The sequence below is a fragment of the Tachyglossus aculeatus genome, chromosome 16 (assembly GCF_015852505.1).
Source record: "Tachyglossus aculeatus isolate mTacAcu1 chromosome 16, mTacAcu1.pri, whole genome shotgun sequence".
Taxonomy (NCBI): Eukaryota; Metazoa; Chordata; class Mammalia; order Monotremata; family Tachyglossidae; genus Tachyglossus; species Tachyglossus aculeatus.
The window spans coordinates 48,430,832-48,448,910 of NC_052081.1; the positions used below are offsets into that span (position 1 = coordinate 48,430,832).

Here is an 18,079-nt window from a genome sequence, read left to right on the forward strand (position 1 = left end):
TGCTTCCCTCGATAATGCATCTGCTGCCCGCCTCGCCACCCCACGAAGGTCCCCTAGGCCTGAAGTAACGGGGTGGAGCGAAGTGTGAGTGTGTTTGTGTGTGTGTTTGTGTGTATAACCAGGTGACTGGGGGAAGGGGGTGAAGGGAAGGTGTGTGTCACGTGGAGGGAAGAGTGAGCCCCGTTGTTATCCCAGCGGGTTATTTTCAGGGCTGCTATTTTCGTCTCCGCTGCTCAATGATGATGCCAGCTCTGTCGGCAACCGACTCTGCGCTTAGTACAGTGCTCGGCACACCGTAAACACTCAGTAAATAATCCCTCCATCGACCCCCGGCCCATGTCATCCCCCGGGCCTGGAATGCCCTCCCTCTGCCCATCCGCCAAGCTAGCTCTCTTCCTCCCTTCAAGGCCCTACTGAGAGCTCACCTCCTCCAGGAGGCCTTCCCAGACTGAGCCCCTTCCTTCCTCTCCCCCTTGTCATCCCCCCCATCTTACCTCCTTCCCTTCCCCACAGCACCTGTATATATGGATATATGTTTGTACAGATTTATTACTCTATTTATTTTACTTGTACGTATCTATTCTATTTATTTTATTTTGTTAGTATGTTTGGTTTTGTTCTCTGTCTCCCCCTTTTAGACTGTGAGCCCACTATTGGGTAGGGACTGTCTCTATATGTTGCCAACTTGTACTTCCCAAGCGCTTAGTACAGTGCTCTGCACATAGTAAATGCTCAAGAAATACGATTGATGATGATGATGATGACTGACTGTGTGGCCTGTGTTGAGGCCGGCGGGTGAGGGCGATTCTACTGATGCCCATCCCACTCTCCGCGCCCTACTGAGAGCTCACCTTCTCCAGGAGGCCTTCCCAGACTGAGCCCCCTCCTTCCCCTCCCCACAGCACCTGTATATATGTATATATGTTTGTATGTATTTATTACTCTATTTATTTATTTATTTTATTTGTACATATTTATTCTATTTAGTTTTTTTGTTAATATGTATTGTTTTGTTCTCTGTCTCCCCCTCCTAGACTGTGAGCCCACTGTTGGGTAGGGACCGTCTCTATGTGTTGCCAACTTGTACTTCCCAAGTGCTTAGTACAGTGCTCTGCACACAGTAAGCGCTCAATAAATACGACTGAATGAATGAATGAATGAATGGTAGCTTCTCTGAGCTTCAGTGACCTCATCTGTCAAATGGGGATGAAGACTGTGAGCCCCCATGTGGGACAACCTGATCACCTTGTATCCCCCCAGCGCTTAGCACAGTGCTTTGCAATAGTAAGCGCTTAACAAATGCCATTATTATTATTATTATTATTATTATTATTAGGGTGACCAGAGGCCAGAAAGGAGAGGAAGGGGAGAGGAGGGGAGGGGGCTACTGACCTCTTTCTTACTTACCTCTCTTCCATCTCCTGCTCTACAGCTGGGCCTTCTTACCCCCTCCTGGCTCTTGTCCGGTCACCTTCTCACCCGCTCCTGGCTCTCCTGCCATTATTATTATTATTATTATTATTATTATTATTATTATTATTATTACTGGGGAGGGGGAGGAGGGGAGAGGGAGGGCTTACTAGGGAGGAGGAGGGAGAGTTTTCTGGGGAGGGGGAGGAGGGATGTGGAGGGAGGGCTTTCTGGGGAAGAGGAGAAGCAGCGTGGCTCAGTGGGAAGAGCCCGGGATTTGGAGTCAGAGGTCATGGGTTCAAATCCCGGCTCTGCCAATTGTCAGCTGTGTGACTTTGGGCAAATCACTTAACTTCTCTGGGCCTCAGTTCCCTCACCTGGAAAACGGGGATGAAGACTGTGACCACGTGGGACAACCTGATCACCTTGTATCCTCCCCAGCGCTTAGAACAGTGCTTTGCGCATAGTAAGTGCTTAACAAATGCCATCATCATTATTATTATTACTGGGAGGGGGAAGAGGGGAGAAGGAGGGCTTACTAGGGAGGAGGAGGGAGAGTTTTCTGGGGAGGGAGAGGAGGGAAGTGGAGGGAGGGCTTTCTGGGAAAGGGGAGGAAGAAAAGGGGAAGGGGAGCTTACTGGGGAGGGAGAGGAGGGAAGAGGGAGGGAGGAAGGCCTCACTGGGGAGGAGGGATGGCTCATTCATTCATTCAATCGTTTGGATGCCCCCATCTCACCCTACCCTGCCCGAAGAATTCATTCATTCATTCAATCAATCGTATTTATTGAGCGCTTATCATGTGCAGAGCTCTGGACTAAGCGCTTGGGAAGTCCAAGTTGGCAGCATATAGAGACGGGCCCTACCCAACAGCGGGCTCACAGTCTAGAAGGGGGAGACAGACAACAAAACAAAACATATTAACAAAATGAAATAAATAGAATAAATATGTACAAATAAAATAGAGTAATAAATCATCATCATCAATCGTATTTATTGAGCGCTTACTATGTGCAGAGCACTGTACTAAGCGCTTGGGAAGTACAAGTTGGCAACATCTAGAGACGGTCCCTACCCAACAGCGGGCTCACAGTCTAGAAGGGGGAGACAGAAAACAAAACAAAACATATTAACAAAATTAAATAGAATAACTATGTACAAATAAGAGTAATAAATCTGTACAAATATATATAAATATATACAGGTGCTGTGGGGAGGGGAAGGAGGTAGGGCAGTGGGGATGGGGAGGGGAGGAGGGGGAGAGGAAGGAGGGGGCTCAGTCTGGGAATAATAATAATAATAATAAATGATGGCATTTGTTAAGCGCTTACTATGTGCAAAGCACTGTTCTAAGCGCTGGGGGGATGCAAGGTGATCAGGTTGTCCCGCGTGGGGCTCACAGCCCTCATCCCCATTTTACAGATGAGGTAACTGAGGCTCCGAGAAGTGAAGTGACTTGCCCAAGGTCACACAGCAGACATGTGGCAGAGCCGGGATTCGAACCCATGACCTCGGTCTCCAAAGCCCGGGCTCTTTCCACTGAGCCACGCTGCTCCTCTAGAAGAAGAAGTCCCCACTCCACATGATTTGGGGCGGGGGGAGAGGAGAGGCCTTCCCCAACCTCTTAGATTGTGAACCCCTTGTGGGACCGAAACTGTGTCCAATTTACCCCAAAACTTAACACATAGTAAGTGCTTATTACTATTATTACTGATAACAATATTATTATATTGGTGATGTTCACTATGAATGACCGAGACGATGCTAATATAATAATAATATAACCAACATTATTGATAATAATAATACTTGCATTTGTTACACGCTTAATACCGTACTAAGCGCTGAATGGGAACAGCCCCCATCCCACAGGAGACTTAAAGTCCAACCGGCAGGGAGAACAGGCATTTAATCCCCATTTTACAGGGGCGGAAACTGAGGCACAGAGAAGTTAACTCGCCCAAGGTCACACAGTAGATAAGTGGCCGAGCAGGGATTAGAACGCAGGTCCTTAATAAATATTCATTATTATTTAATCTCAGAAGCCCCTGGCTAAGACTGTGGAGCCGGAGCTATCCCCTGACCCCAAGATTTCTTTTTCTTTTTCTTTTCTTTTTCAGGTTCCACTTGTGCCAAGCCTTCCATTCAGTTCATTCATTCGTTCAATCGTATTTACTGAGCGCTTACTGTGAGCAGAGCACTGTACTAAGCGCTGGGGAGAGGACAATAGAACAATAGACACGCATTCCCTGCTCCTCTACTGTCTGGGGTGGGACACATTAATATAACCAAGTAAATTATAGATATATACATTACAATAATAATAATCATGGTATTTGCTATGTGCCACACACTGTTCTAAGCGCTGGGGAGGATACAAGGTGATCAGGTTGTGCCACGTGGGGCTCACAGTCTTCATCCCCATTTTCCAGATGAGGGAACTGAGGCCCAGAGAAGTTAAATGGTTGTACAAGGTCACACAACAGACAAGTGGAAGAGTCGGGATTAGAACCCACATCCTCTGACTCCCAAACCCTTATTCGTTCCTTCATTCATTTGTTCAATCGTACTTATTGAGCACTTGCTGCGTGCAGGGCACTGTACTAAGCGCTTGGGAGAGGACAGTAGAACAAGCAGCATGGCTTGGTGGAAAGAGGCCGGGCTGCGAAATCAGAGGAAGTGGGTTCTAATCCCAATTCTGCTACTCGTTCAGCTGTGTGACTTTGGGCAAGTCACTTCCCTTCTCTGGGCCTCAGTTCCCTCCTTTGTAAAATGGGGATGAGGACTGCGAGCCCCATGTGGGACAACCTGATTACTTTGTATCTACCCCAGCGCTTAGAACGGCGCTTGGCACATAGTAAGCGCTTAATAATAATAGTAATAACAGTGCTGGTATTTGTTAAGCGCTTACCATGTGCCATGCACTGTTCTAAGCGCTGGGGGAGATGCAAGTCACTTAACTTCTATGTTCCTCAGTTACCTCATCTGTAAAATGGAGATGAAGACTGTGAGCCCCCCGTGGGACAATCTGATCACCGTGTAACCTCCCCAGCGCTTAGAACAGTGCTTTGCACATAGTAATTGCTTAATAAACGCTATCATTATTATTATTATACAATCAATCGATCGTATTTATTGAGTGCTTACTGTGTGCAGAGCACTGTACTAAGCGCTTGGGAAGTCCAAGTTGGCAACATATAGAGACGGTCCCTACCCAACAGTGGGCTCCCAGTCTAGAAGGGGGAGGTAATCAGATTATCCCACGTGGGGCTCACAGTCTTCACCCCCATTCTGCGGATGAGGGAACTGAAGCCCGGAGAAGTGAAGTGACCTGTCCAAGGTCACACAGCTGACAAGTGGCAGAATCAGGATTAGAACCCAGCCCGGGCTCTTGCCACCGAGCCACGCTGCTTCTCTTAAATACCGTCCTTATTATTCTCATTAGCAACAGATACAGTCCCGGCCCCAACGAGCTCGCAGTGTAGGGTGTAGACTCCTCCTCCAGTGGCAGCGGTAAAGTGAGGGGTTAAGAGTCTTTTCGGAAAGAGGGGGCGGGCTCCCATAGCCCCCCGGATCTCTGACTGGCTCGGCCGCCCATCGCTCCGCCCCGGGCCCCGATAAAGGCCCGCAGCCGCTGGGCTAGCGGGCTCGGACTGGGCTAGCCCATGCCCACGACCACCCATCCATCCATCCATCCATCCATGCATCCATCCATCCACCCATCCATCCATCCCTGCATCCCTCCCTGCATCCCTGCATCCTTCCTGCCCAAGGACCGGCCTTGCCAGGCTCAGGGAGCGTCGCTGGTCTCTCCCGGCGGGGATGCCCGGCTGCCGCCTGAGCTCCTGCGGGTTGCCCCCCACAGCCGAGGCCCCCCCATCCCCGCCGGTCCCGGGCCAGCCGGGGTCCCCGCCGCCCCCCGCCCCGCCGCCGGAGAGGCCCAGGCCGCCTAGGCCCGCGCGGGCCGTGGTGGCGGGAGTCGGGTCGGGGTCAGGGGTTGAGGCGGGGTCAGGGGTCCGGAGCTGGGCCTTGGAGCTGGCCGAGGCCCGGCGGCGGCTACTGGAGGTGGAGGGTCGCCGTCGGGTGATGTCGGAGCTGGAGGGCCGCGTCCTGCACCTGCACCGCGTGTTCCTGGCGGCCGAGCTGGGCCTGGCGCACCGGGCCGAAGGCCTGGGCCGGCTGAGGGGCGGCGTGGGCCAGGCCGACCTCCACCTGGCCGCCCACGGACAGCGCCTCAAGAAGAGCCTCCGGCGCCGAAAGCAGGCCCGCTCGCCCGCCCTGCTGGCCTCGGCCCTCGGGCTGGGCAGCTGCGTGCCCTGGGCGGCTGGCAAACTGCGCCGGGCCGGTAGGCCGGAGGCCCCGGCCTCCCCCGACCCCCAGTCGCCGCCCTTCAAGCGCGGCCTGCAAGGCTCCCCCCGCGCCCCGGGATCCCAGCAGCGCTGACCGTCACCCCCCCCTCCAAGAGGCCTTCCCAGACTGCAGCCCCCCCCCCGTCCCTCACCTCCCCATCCTGCCCGGACTTGCTCCCCTTCCTCTCACTTGCTTCCCCTGCCCCCTCAACGCGGATGCCTACGCCCGTCATTTTCTGTATTTCTATTGACGTCCGGCTGCTCGTTGTGATGTCTGTCTCTTCCCCCACCTCTAGACTGTGAGCTCGTGGTGGGCAGGGATTGTCCGCCCGCAGAAAGCGCTTCAGCGGTGGACGCAGGATGACACCACCGGACCGCGGCCGGAAACCGTCGTGCCCGGAGGAGGAGGCCCGGACGGATGGAGAGGCGGAGGGGGTAGGGTGAGGGGGGCGGAGGGCACCCCGCAACGCGCTACATCGTGACCCACGGGGGTCCAATAAATGGTCTGTGAAGCAGCGTTTCGTGCCTGTGCCCCTCAACCCCCCTGGCTTTGGCTCTAAGCTGTTCCGGGGGGAGACTGAGGCCTGGGGAAGGGGGATGCTGAGGCTTTTCCATAGGGTATCGCAATCGCTCCCTCTCCTCTGTCCGGCCCCCCGCGTAGAGAAGGCCAGGAGCCCCCAGCCTCTATTCCCTACTCTCAGGCCCCCTCCCCTGCGTGGGAAAGGGGCAAAGGTCTCAGTTGACCCCACTTCCCTCCAGCCCCCAGGTCGCCTTGGGCCAGGGTCATTTCTGCCCGGCCCACCCCCAGCCCCAGGTCCCTTCCCGGGTTTGGGGTGCCTGTGGGTGAGGACCGGGGGTCGGGAGGACCCTCTACTTGTCCAAAACCACTTCCCATCCTGCCCGCTTTCCTCGTTTTGATGGAGCGCAGACAGGGACCTCTCCCTTCCTACCTTAGCACGCACTCAGTCCTCTTCCGGCCTCAGTGTCCTGCTCTGTGAAACGGACACAGAGAGGCCGGAGGCAGTTCTGCAGGGCACCGAGAGAGCCCGAGCGTGCGTGGGGCCGGTTGGGGCGGGGGGCAGACGGCCGGCTGTCAACTGGGTGACTTTGGGCAAGTCGCTTAACTTCTCTGTGCCTCAGTCGCCTCATCTGAAAAATGGGGATTAAGACTGTGAGCCCCCAGTGGGACAACCTGATTGCCTTGTAACTTCCCCAGTACTACAGTGCACGTAGTAAGCACTTAACAAATGCCATTATTATTATTATTATTATGGACGGACAGCTCTGAGCGGCAGCAGCGGGGCTTTGCAAACCACCGAGCTCTTGCGTGCCATTATCATTATTATTATTATGGACAGACAGCTCTGAGAAGCAGCAGCGGGGCTTCGCAAACCACCAAGCTCTTGCGTGTACCGGCAGCAGAGACCACCCAGAATGAGGAAAACACCTTTCCCCACTCACGCAACCGGATGGGAGAAAACAGGCCCCATCCGTACTGCCCAGGGGACCCCGGCCCAGCAGCTTTGAACTTGCCCCCCTTCTAAAATAAAGAATAAAACCGGGTTTTGCCGCTCCCTTTCTTAACGACGCCGTTGCTGTCTGCAGAAAAACGGGCTCAGAGCCCCCCACCACCACACACAACACACCTCATCAGCCTCCTGGGAGAACCTGACCTGAGATATCCGTCTGGAGAGTCATTTCACTGGGCCCGTTGCCTGATTTCCTCTGGACCCCGCTGCCCGATTTCCATTAGCGCGCTCTTACGAAACGATGGAGCCTGTCATTCACTGGGCCCGTTGCCTGATTTCCATTAGACCCCTCTCCCTAAATCTCTTACGAAATGATGGAGTCTTTTACTGTCCCCGTTCCCTCCGCCCCCGCCAGCTGCACGAATCAGTCCAGAGAGGTCAAGCCAGGAGCAGAGCTGGCACCAGACCCTCCTCCCATCATCAATCGTATTTATTGAGCACTTACTGTGTGCAGAGCACTGGACTAAGCGCTTGTCCTACCCTCCAGATAACAATAATAATGATTGTGGTATTTTTTGAGCACTTACTATGTGCCAGACACTATTCTAAGCGCTGGGGTAGCTACAAGCTAATCAGGCTGGACGCCGTCCCTGTCCCACATGGGACTCACGGTCTTGATCCCCATTTTACAAGATGAGATAACTGAGGCCCAGAGAAGTGAATTTTATTCATTCGTGTCGGTGTCTGTGGGGACCGTCTCTGTATGTTGCCAACTTGTACTTCCCAAGCGCTTAGGACAGTGCTCTGCACACAGTAAGCACTCAATAAATATGATTGAATGAATGAATGAATCTACCCCAGTGCTTAGAACAGTGCTTGGCACTGTTACTGACATTATTATTATTGAGCATTAAGTGCTTTGCACATAGTAAGCACTTAAATGCCATTATTATTATTATTATTAAGTGACTGTACTAAGCGATTGAGAGAGTACAGCAGAGATGGTAGACATTCCCTGCCAGTGAGGAACTTACACGCTAGCAGGGGAGACAGACATTAAATTCCGTTTCCCTGCCCTTAGTATGGTACTTTGCACACAGTAAGGGCTTAATAAATACTAGCAATCATTCATATCTATTGAGCACTTACTGTGTGCAGAGCACTGTACTAAGTGCTTTGGAGAGTGCAATAGAACAGAGTTGGTAGACAAGTTCCTTGTCCACCGCGAGCTCACAGTCTAGAGGGGGAGACGGATAAATAAATAAATACATAAATAAATAAATTACAGGTATGTACCTACGTGCTGTGGGGCTGGGAGGGTGTAATAATAATCAATCGTATTTATTGAGCGCTTACTGTGTGCAGAGCACTGTACTAAGCGCTTGGGAAATACAAGTTGGCAACATATAGAGACAGTCCCTACCCAACAGTGGGCTCACAGTCTAAAAGGGGGAGAATAAAGGGTGTAATGAATAAAAGGAGTAAATCAGGGCGCTGCGAAAGGAGTTGAAGGAAAGGAAAAGAGGGCTTAGTCAGGGAAGGCCTCTTGGAGAAGCAGCGTGGCTCAGTGGAAAGAGCCCGGGCTTTGGAGTCAGAGGTCATGGGTTCGAATCCCAGCTCTGCCAACTGTCAGTTGTGTGGCTTATGGGCAAGTCACTTGACCTCTCTGGGCCTCAGTTCCCTCATCTGGAAAATGGGGATTAAGACCGTGAGCCCCCCGAGGGACAACCTGATCACCTTGTAACCTCCCCAGAGCTTAGAACAGTGCTTTGCACATAGTATCATCAATTGTATTTATTGAGCGCTTACTGTGTACAGAGCACTGTACTAAGCACTTGGGAAGTCCAAGTTGGCAACATATAGAGACAGCCCCTACCCAACAGTGGGCTCACAGTCTAAGAGGGGGAGACAGAGAACAAAACCAAACATACTAACAAAATAAAATAAATAGAATAGATATGGACAAGTAAAATAAATAAATAAATAAATAGAGTAATAAATCATCATCATCATCATCATCATCAATCGTATTTATTGAGCACTTACTATGTGCAGAGCACTGTACTAAGCGCTTGGGAAGTACAATCAATCAATCAATCAATCGTATTTATTAAGCGCTTACTATGTGCAGAGCACTGTACTAAGCGCTTGGGAAGTCCAAATTGGCAACACATAGAGACAGTCCCTACCCAACAGTGGGCTCACAGTCTAAAAGGGGGAGACAGAGAACAGAACCAAACGTACCAACAAAATAAAATAAATAGGATAGAAATGTACAAGTAAAACAAATAAATAAATAAATAAATAGAGTAATAAATATGTACAACCATATATATATGTACAACGCTTAATCAATCAATCAATCATATTTATTGAGCGCTTACTATGTGCAGAGCACTGTACTAAGCGCTTGGGAAGTACAAATTGGCAACACATAGAGACAGTCCCTACCCAACAGTGGGCTCACAGTCTAAAACGCTTAACAAATACCATTATTATTATTATTATTATTGGAGGAGATGGGCTTTCAATAAGAGCTTGGAGATGGGGAGAGTCATTGTCGGATTTGAAGCGGGAGGGCATTCCAGTTCCGAGGCAGGACACAGGGATAGAGGTCGACGACGACATAGATGAGATGGAGATACATTAGAGGAGCCAAGTGTGCTGGCTGGGTTGCAGCAGAAGAACAGAGAGGTAAGATAGGAGCAGAAAAGGAGATGGAGGGCTTTAAAGCACTATTAAAGTACTATTAAATACTACTACTAATAACGATGGTATTTGTTAAGCGCTTACTATGTGCAAAGCACTGTTCTAAGCACTGGGGTGGTACAAGGTGATCAGGTTGTCCCACCGGAGGTTAACACAGTCTTAATCCCCATTTTACAGATGAGGAAACCGAGGCCCAGAGAAGTGAACTGACTTGCCCAAAGTCACCCAGTTGACAAGTGGCAGAGCCGGGATTTGAACCCATGACCCCTGACTCCAAAGCCCGGGCTCTTTCCACTGAGCCACGCTGCTTCTCTAGAAGACTGTGAGCCCCCTCCTTGTAGACTGTGAACCTGTTGTTGGGAAGGGGCGGTCTCTATCTGTTGCCGAATTGTGCTTTCCAAGCGCTTAGTACAGTGCTCTGCCCGCAGTAAGCGCTCAATAAATACGATTGAATAAGACTACTAGCACTCCAGGAGGGATAAAACCCCAAGCTGGCTGACTGGAATCACCATTTCCTCCTCCACCATCACATTTTCTGTCTTTCCTTCAAGTCTCCTTCCAGCACCGGGGCCCAGGAGAGCCAGGGAAGATGAACCGCAGAAACCTGCATTTCATTCATTCATTCAATTGTATTTATTGAGCACTTACTGTGTGCAGAGCACTGTACTAAGCGCTTGGGAAGTACAAGTTGGCAACATCCAGCACAAAGGTGCGAGCAGGGAAATGGACGTCTTGACCTTACCTTGTATCTACCTCAGTGCTTAGAACAGTGCTCGGCACATAGTAAGCACTTAAATACCACAGTTATTATTATTATTATTATTATTATTATTATTATTATTATTATTATTATTCCCAGCGTGGCTCAATGGAAAGAGCCTGGGCTTGGGAGTCAGAGGGCATGGGTTCTAATCCCGGCTCTGCCACATGTCTTTTGTTAATACTATTTATTTTATTTTGTTAATATGTTTTGTTTTGTTGTCTGTCTGCCCCTTCTAGACTGTGAGCCCGCTGTTGGGTAGGGACCGTCTCTAGATGTTGCCAACTTGTACTTCCCAAGCGCTTAGTCCAGTGCTCTGCACACAGTAAGCGCTCAATAAATGCGATTGAATGAATGAATGAATGAATGAATGTCTGCTGTGTGACCTTGGGCAAGTCATTTAACTTCTCTGAGCCTCAGTTACCAGCGTGGCTCAGTGGAAAGAGCCCGGGCTTTGGAGTCAGAGGTCACAGGTTCAAATCCCGCCTGCTCCAACTGTCAGCTGGGTGACTTTGGGCAAGTCACTTAACTTCTCTGTGCCTCAGTTACCTCATCGGTAAAATGGGGATGAAGATTGTGAGCCCTCCGTGGGACAACCTGATCCCTTTGTAACTTCCCCAGCGCTTAGAATAGTGCTTTGCACATAGTAAGCGCTTAATAAATGCCATCATTACTATTATTATTATATGTAAAATGGGGATTTAGACTGTGAGCCCCCCGTGGGACAACCTGATCACCTTGTATCCCCCCAGCACTTAGAACAGTGCTTCGCACATAGTAAGGGCTTAACAAATGCTATTATAATTATTATTATTATTATTCCCCTAAGATTCCAAGGTTCTTCCCTTGAAAGGTTAGCAGGGAAGCAGCGTGGCTCAATGGGAAGAGCACGGACTTTGGAGTCAGAGGTTATGAGTACAAAACCCGGCTCCACCACTTGTCAGCAGTGTGACTTTGGGCAAGTCACTTCACTTCTCTGGGCCTCAGTTCCCTCATCTGTAAAATGGGGATTAAGACTGTGAGCCCCCTTGGGGCCACTTGATAAGTAAGACATAGTAAGCACTTAATAAATGCCGTGGCTCAGTGGAAAGAGCCCGGGCTTTGGAGTCAGAGGTCGTGGGTTCGAATCCCGGCTCCCCCACATGTCTGCTGTGTGACCTTGGGCAAGTCACTTCACTTCTCTGGGCCTCAGTTCCCTCATCTGTAAAATGGGGGTGAAGACTGTAAGCCCCATGTGGGACAATTTGATTACCTTGTATCTACCCCAGCGCTTAGAACAGTGCTTGGCACATAGTAAGCGCTTAACAAATACCAACATTATTATTATTATTTATTTATTTGGAAGTTAATGATTCTAATGACCACCAGGTGGCAGTGCGGCCTTTTGCGGCTCAGACGGAACCGCTCATTTTTATTTTATTTGTTATTCCTATAATTATTATTATTATTATTGTTGTTTTTATATATTTGTAGGGCTCCGAGCGCCTAATTTGTGCACGGCACTGAACTAGGCGCCTTGGCCTATACCAAAAGAGTATAAATTCAAGATGATCCTTGCCCTGGAGGAGTTTACAATCTAAGGAGACGACAACCAGAAAAAGAAATTACTTTTAGACGTCTAAACTACCACATTTCCTCCAGGGTAGAAACGGCAAAGACCCGGAGGATTGAGAGCAATTGTGGTGTTGATTAGAGGCTTCGGCACTGTGCTAAGCGCTTCTAAAGACTGGGGAATGGCTCATCTGGTCCTGAGAATAATAACAGTATTTGTTAAGTGCTTACTATGTGCAAAGCACTGTTCTAAGCGCTGGGGAGGATACAAGGTGATTAGATTGTCCCACGTGGGGCTCACAGTCTTCACCCCCATTTTACAGATGAGCTAACTGAGGCAAAGAGAAGTGCAGTGACTTGTCTGAAGTCACACAGCTGACAAGTGGCGGAGTCGGGATTTGAACCCACGACCTCTGACTCCCAAGCCCGGGATCTTTCCATAGAGAAGCAGCGTGGCTCAGTGGAAAGACCCCGGGCTTTGGAGTCAGAGGTCAGGGGTTCAAATCCAAGCCCCACCAGTTGTCAGCTGTGTGACTTTGGGTAAGTCACTTCACTGCTCTGTGCCTCAGTTCCCTCATCTGTAAAATGGGGATTATGCCCCCCGGGGGACAACCTGATCACCGTGTAACCTCCCCAGTAGTTAGAACAGTGCTTTGCACATAGTAAGTGTTTAATAAATGCCATTATTATTATTATTATTATTATTGAGACACTCTGCTTCTCTAGGGGTGGAGGTTGCCATTCAAATCCAGTTACTGCGGATTCTGTTATTATCACCACTTATGTCCATATCTTTCATTTATTTCTTTATATTAATATCTGCCTCCCCTTCTAAACTGTAAGCTTGCTGCGGGCAAGGAATGTGTCTGTTGTATTTGTTCTACTTTACTCTCCCGAGAGCTTAGTACAGCGCTCTGCACCCAGTAGGCGCTCAATAAATACTACTAACTGATACAAGTGGGGGCCGGCAGGCAGAGAGGCACACGAAGGCTGGGAGGAAGTGGTGTGAAGGGGGTGGGAAGCCTTACTGGGGGAGCCTGGCCTAGTGAATAATAATAATAATAATAATAATAATAATAATAATGACATTTATTAAGCGCTTACTATGTGCAAAGCACTTCATCATGAGAAGCAGCGTGGCTCAGTGGAAAGAGCCTGGGCTTTGGAGTCAGAGGTCATGGGTTCGAATCCAGGCTCCACCACGTGTCTGCTGTGTGGCCTTGGGCAAGTCACTTCACTTCTCTGGGCCTCAGTTACCTCATCTGGAAAATGGGGGTGATGACTGTGAGCCCCACGTGGGGCAACCTGATCGCCTTGTATCCCCCCCAGCGCTTAGAACAGTGCTCGGCACATAGTAAGCGCTTGACAAATGCCATCATCATCATCCCCATTTTCCAGCTGAGGGAACGGAGGCCCAGAGAAGTGAAGTGACTTGCCCAAAGTCACCCAGCTGACAGTTGGCGGAGCCGGGATTCGAACCCATGACCTCTGCCTCCAAAGCCCGGCCTCTTTCCACCGAGCCACGCTGCTCCTCTAGAACGCAGGCCTGGGAATCAGACAGGACCTGGCTTCTAATCCCGGCTCGGCCCACGTGTCCGCCGCGCGACCCTGGGCAAGTCATTTCCAATCCCGGCTCTGCCACGTTTCTGCTGGGCGACGTTGGGCAAGTCCATTAACTTCTCTGTGCTCAGTCGCCTCATCTGGAAAATGGGGATTAAAACCGTCAGCCCCGTGTGGGGCAGGGATTAGATCCAACCTGATCAGGTCGCACCTTGTTGCTTAGAACAGTGGCTGGAGCAGAGTAAGCATTTAGCAAATACCACAATTATAATTGCTCTTGGAAAAAGGAAAGGAATGTGGTGTGGGGAATTCCTGGGTGTGTGTGTGTGTTTAGGGGGGGGAATAGGTCATCAAACCTCTCCCTCCCCAGGCCTTCCCTCATCCGTCACCACCTCCACCCTCCCTGTCCTCCGGCCTGGGACCATCTGGCCGTCACCAGTCACTCCTGCCTCCCTTTGGCTCCTCGCCACCCCCCTCCCGAATAATAATAATGGCATTTATTAAGCGCTTACTATGTGCCAAGCACTGCTCTAAGCGCTGGGGAGGATACGAGGTGATCAGGTTGGCCCATGGGGGGCTCACAGTCTTCATCCCCCTTTTAATAATAATAATAATTGGCATTTGTTAAGCGCTTACTATGTGCCAAGCACTGTTCTAAGCGCTGGGGAGGATATGAGGTGATCAGGTTGTCCCATGGGGGGCTCACAGTCTTCATCCCCCTTTTAATAATAATAAGAATTGGCATTTGTTAAGCGCTTACTATGTGCCAAGCACTGCTCTAAGCGCTGGGGAGGATACGAGGTGATCAGGTTGTCCCATGGGGGGCTCACAGTCTTCATCCCCATTTTAATAATAATAAGAATTGGCATTTGTTAAGCACTTACTATGTGCCAAGCACTGTTTTAAGCGCTGGGGAGGATACAGGGTGATCAGGTTGTCCCATGGGGGACTCACAGTCTTCATACCCATTTTAATAATAATAATAATAATTGGCATTTGTTAAGCGCTTACTATGTGCCAAGCACTGTTCTAAGCGCTGGGGAGGATACGAGGTGATCAGGTTGTCCCATAGGGGGGTCACAGTCTTCATCCCCCTTTTAATAATAATAATAATTGGCATTTGTTAAGCGCTTACTATGTGCCAAGCACTGTTCTAAGCACTGGGGAGGATACGAGGTGATCAGGTTGTCCCATGGGGGGGTCACAGTCTTCATCCCCCTTTTAATAATAATAAGAATTGGCATTTGTTAAGCGCTTAGTATGTGCCAAGCACTGTTCTAAGCGCTGGGGAGGATACAAGGTGATCAGGTTGGCCCATGGGGGGCTCACAGTCTTCATCCCCATTTTAATACTAATAATAATGATGGGATTTATTAAGCGCTTACTATGTGCAAAGCCCTGTTCTAAGCGCTGGGAAGGTTACAAGGTGATCAGGTTGTCCCATGGAGGGCTCACAGTCTTCATCCCCATTTTAATAATAATAATAATGATGGGATTTATTAAGCGCTTACTATGTGCAAAGCCCTGTTCTAAGCGCTGGGAAGGTTACGAGGTGATCAGGTTGTCCCATGGGGGGCTCACAGTCTTCATCCCCATTTTACAGATGAGGGAACTGAGGCCCAGAGAAGTGAAGTGACTTGCCCAAAGTCACACAGCTGACAAGTGGCAGAGCCGGGATTTGAACCCATGACCTCTGACTCCAAAGCCCGCCCTCTTTCCACTGAGCCACGCTGCTTCTCCCTCCCCTCTTCCAGGAAACCTTCCAAGACTAGCTCCTCCACAGCCTCAGTTGCCTTCCCCCTTCCCTCCTCCCTTATGGGCAGAGCTGTCTACTTTAGTCAGTTCATCCATCAAAGGTATTTATTGAGCACTTACTGTGGGCGGGGCACTGTACTAAGCGCTTGGGAGAGGACAAACAGGGTCGGTAGACACGTCCCCTGCTCCTAAGGAGCTCACAGTGAAGAGGGCAGCCTCGGGGTTTCTTGCGTTTCATTCAATCGTATTTATTGAGCTGTGTGAATTTGGGCAAATCACTTAACCTCTCTGTGCCTCAGTTCCCTCATCTGTAAAATGGGGATTGACTGTGAGCCCCCCCGTGGGAGAACCTGATCACCCTGTAACCTCCCCAGCGCTTAGAACAGTGCTTTGCACATAGTAAGCGCTTAATAAATGCCATTATTATTGTTATTATTATTACTGTGTGCAGAGCACTGTACTAAGCGCTTAATAATGTTGGTATTTGCTAAGCGCTTACTACATGCCAAGCACTGTTCTAAGCACTGGGGTAGATACAAGGTCATCAGGTCATACCACGTGGGGCTCACGGTCTCGGCTCAGTGCAAAGAGCATTGGCTATGGAGTCAGAGGTCATGGGTTCAAATCCCGGCTCTGCCACGCGTCTGCCGTGTGACCTTGGGCAAGTCACTTAACTTCTCCTAGCCTCAGTTACTTCATCTGTAAAATGGGGATTAAGACTGTGAGCCCCACGTGGGACAACCTGATCACCTTGTATCCCCCCCAGCGCTTAGAACAGTGCTTTGCACGTAGTAAGCGCTTAACAAATGCCATTATTATTATTATTAATCCCCATTTTCCAGATGAGGGAACTGAGGCCCAGAGAAGTGACTTGTCCAAAGTCACACGGCCTTAACCCCCATTTTCCAGATGAGGGAACTGAGGCCCAGAGAAGTGAAGCGACTTGCCCAAGGTCACACGGCTGACAAGCGGCGGAAGCGGGATTTGAACCCGTGACCTCTGACTCTTTCCACTGAGCCACGCTGGTCTTCCAGAGAAAACCTTGTTTGGTGAGAAGAGTTCATTCATTCAGTCAGTCAATCGTGTTTATTGAGCGCTCACTGTGGGCAGAGCACTGTACTAAGCGCTTGGGAAGGACAAGTTGGCCGAAGTCAGTCTTGGCCGTTACCTCGCTGGGGCCCAGAGGCTTTGGGGGACCCCTCCAGTTAATAAGGGGTCCAGGCCCGGGGGTCCACGCTCCCGTAGGGACGGGGAGATGCTCCCTCCAGGCCGAAAGGGACCGGCTTGACTTTGGGGAAGCAGCGTGGCCCAGCGGAAAGAGCCCGGGCTTTGGAGTCCCAGGTCATGGGTTCAAATCCCGCCTCCGCCACTTGTCAGCTGGGTGACTGTGGGCAAGTCACTTCACTCCTCTGGGCCTCGGTTCCCTCATCTGGAAAATGGGGATTAGTCAATCAATCAATCAATCGTATTTTATCGAGCGCTTACTGTGTGCAGAGCACTGGACTAAGCGCTTGGGAAGTACAAGTTGGCAACATATAGAGAAGCTGCTGTGGCTCAGTGGAAAGAGCTCAATAAATGATTGAATGAACATATATATATATATATATATATATATATATATATATATATATATATGTATAGTAGAGAAGCAGCATGGCTCAGTGGAAAGAGCCCGGGCTTTGGAGTCCCAGGTCATGGGTTCAAATCCCGCCTCCGCCACTTGTCAGCTGGGTGACTTTGGGCAAGTCACTTCACTCCTCTGGGCCTCGGTTCCCTCATCTGGAAAATGGGGATCAATCAATCAATCAATCAATCGTATTTTATCGAGCGCTTACTGTGTGCAGAGCACTGGACTAAGCGCTTGGGAAGTACAAGTTGGCAACATATAGAGAAGCTGCTGTGGCTCAGTGGAAAGAGCTCAATAAATGATTGAATGAACATATGTATATATATATTATATATATTATATATATTATATATAATATATATATTAGAGAAGCAGCATGGCTCAGTGGAAAGAGCCCGGGCTTTGGAGTCCCAGGTCATGGGTTCAAATCCCGCCTCCGCCACTTGTCAGCTGGGTGACTGTGGGCAAGTCACTTCACTCCTCTGGGCCTCGGTTCCCTCATCTGGAAAATGGGGATTAATCAATCAATCAATCAATCGTATTTTATCGAGCGCTTACTGTGTGCAGAGCACTGGACTAAGCGCTTGGGAAGTACAAGTTGGCAACATAGAGAAGCTGCTGTGGCTCAGTGGAAAGAGCTCAATAAATGATTGAATGAACATATGTATATATATACATATATATATATACATATATATGTATATATATGTATATATATATATACACATGTTCATTCAATCATTTATTGAGCTCTATAATATATATATATATATAAGAGAAGCAGCATGGCTCAGTGGAAAGAGACCGGGCTTTGGAGTCCCAGGTCATGGGTTCAAATCCCGCCTCCGCCACTTGTCAGCTGGGTGACTGTGGGCAAGTCACTTCACTCCTC

At 49.7% G+C, this 18,079-nt stretch overlaps 1 protein-coding gene across 1 annotated transcript; it reads left to right on the forward strand.

Moving 5' to 3' along the window:
• Positions 1-5,028: 5,028 nt before the first annotated feature.
• On the forward strand, positions 5,029-7,318 carry TRNP1 (TMF1 regulated nuclear protein 1). The gene has a single exon (XM_038758295.1). The coding sequence runs from the start codon at positions 5,230-5,232 to the stop codon at positions 5,848-5,850; it is 621 nt and encodes a 206-aa protein (XP_038614223.1). The 5' UTR covers positions 5,029-5,229; the 3' UTR covers positions 5,851-7,318.
• Positions 7,319-18,079: the final 10,761 nt, after the last annotated feature.

Excerpts from the sequence above, each read along its gene's own strand:
- TRNP1 (XM_038758295.1), top strand. The coding sequence starts at position 5,230 with ATGCCCGGCTGCCGCCTGAGCTCCTGCGGGTTGCCCCCCACAGCCGAG.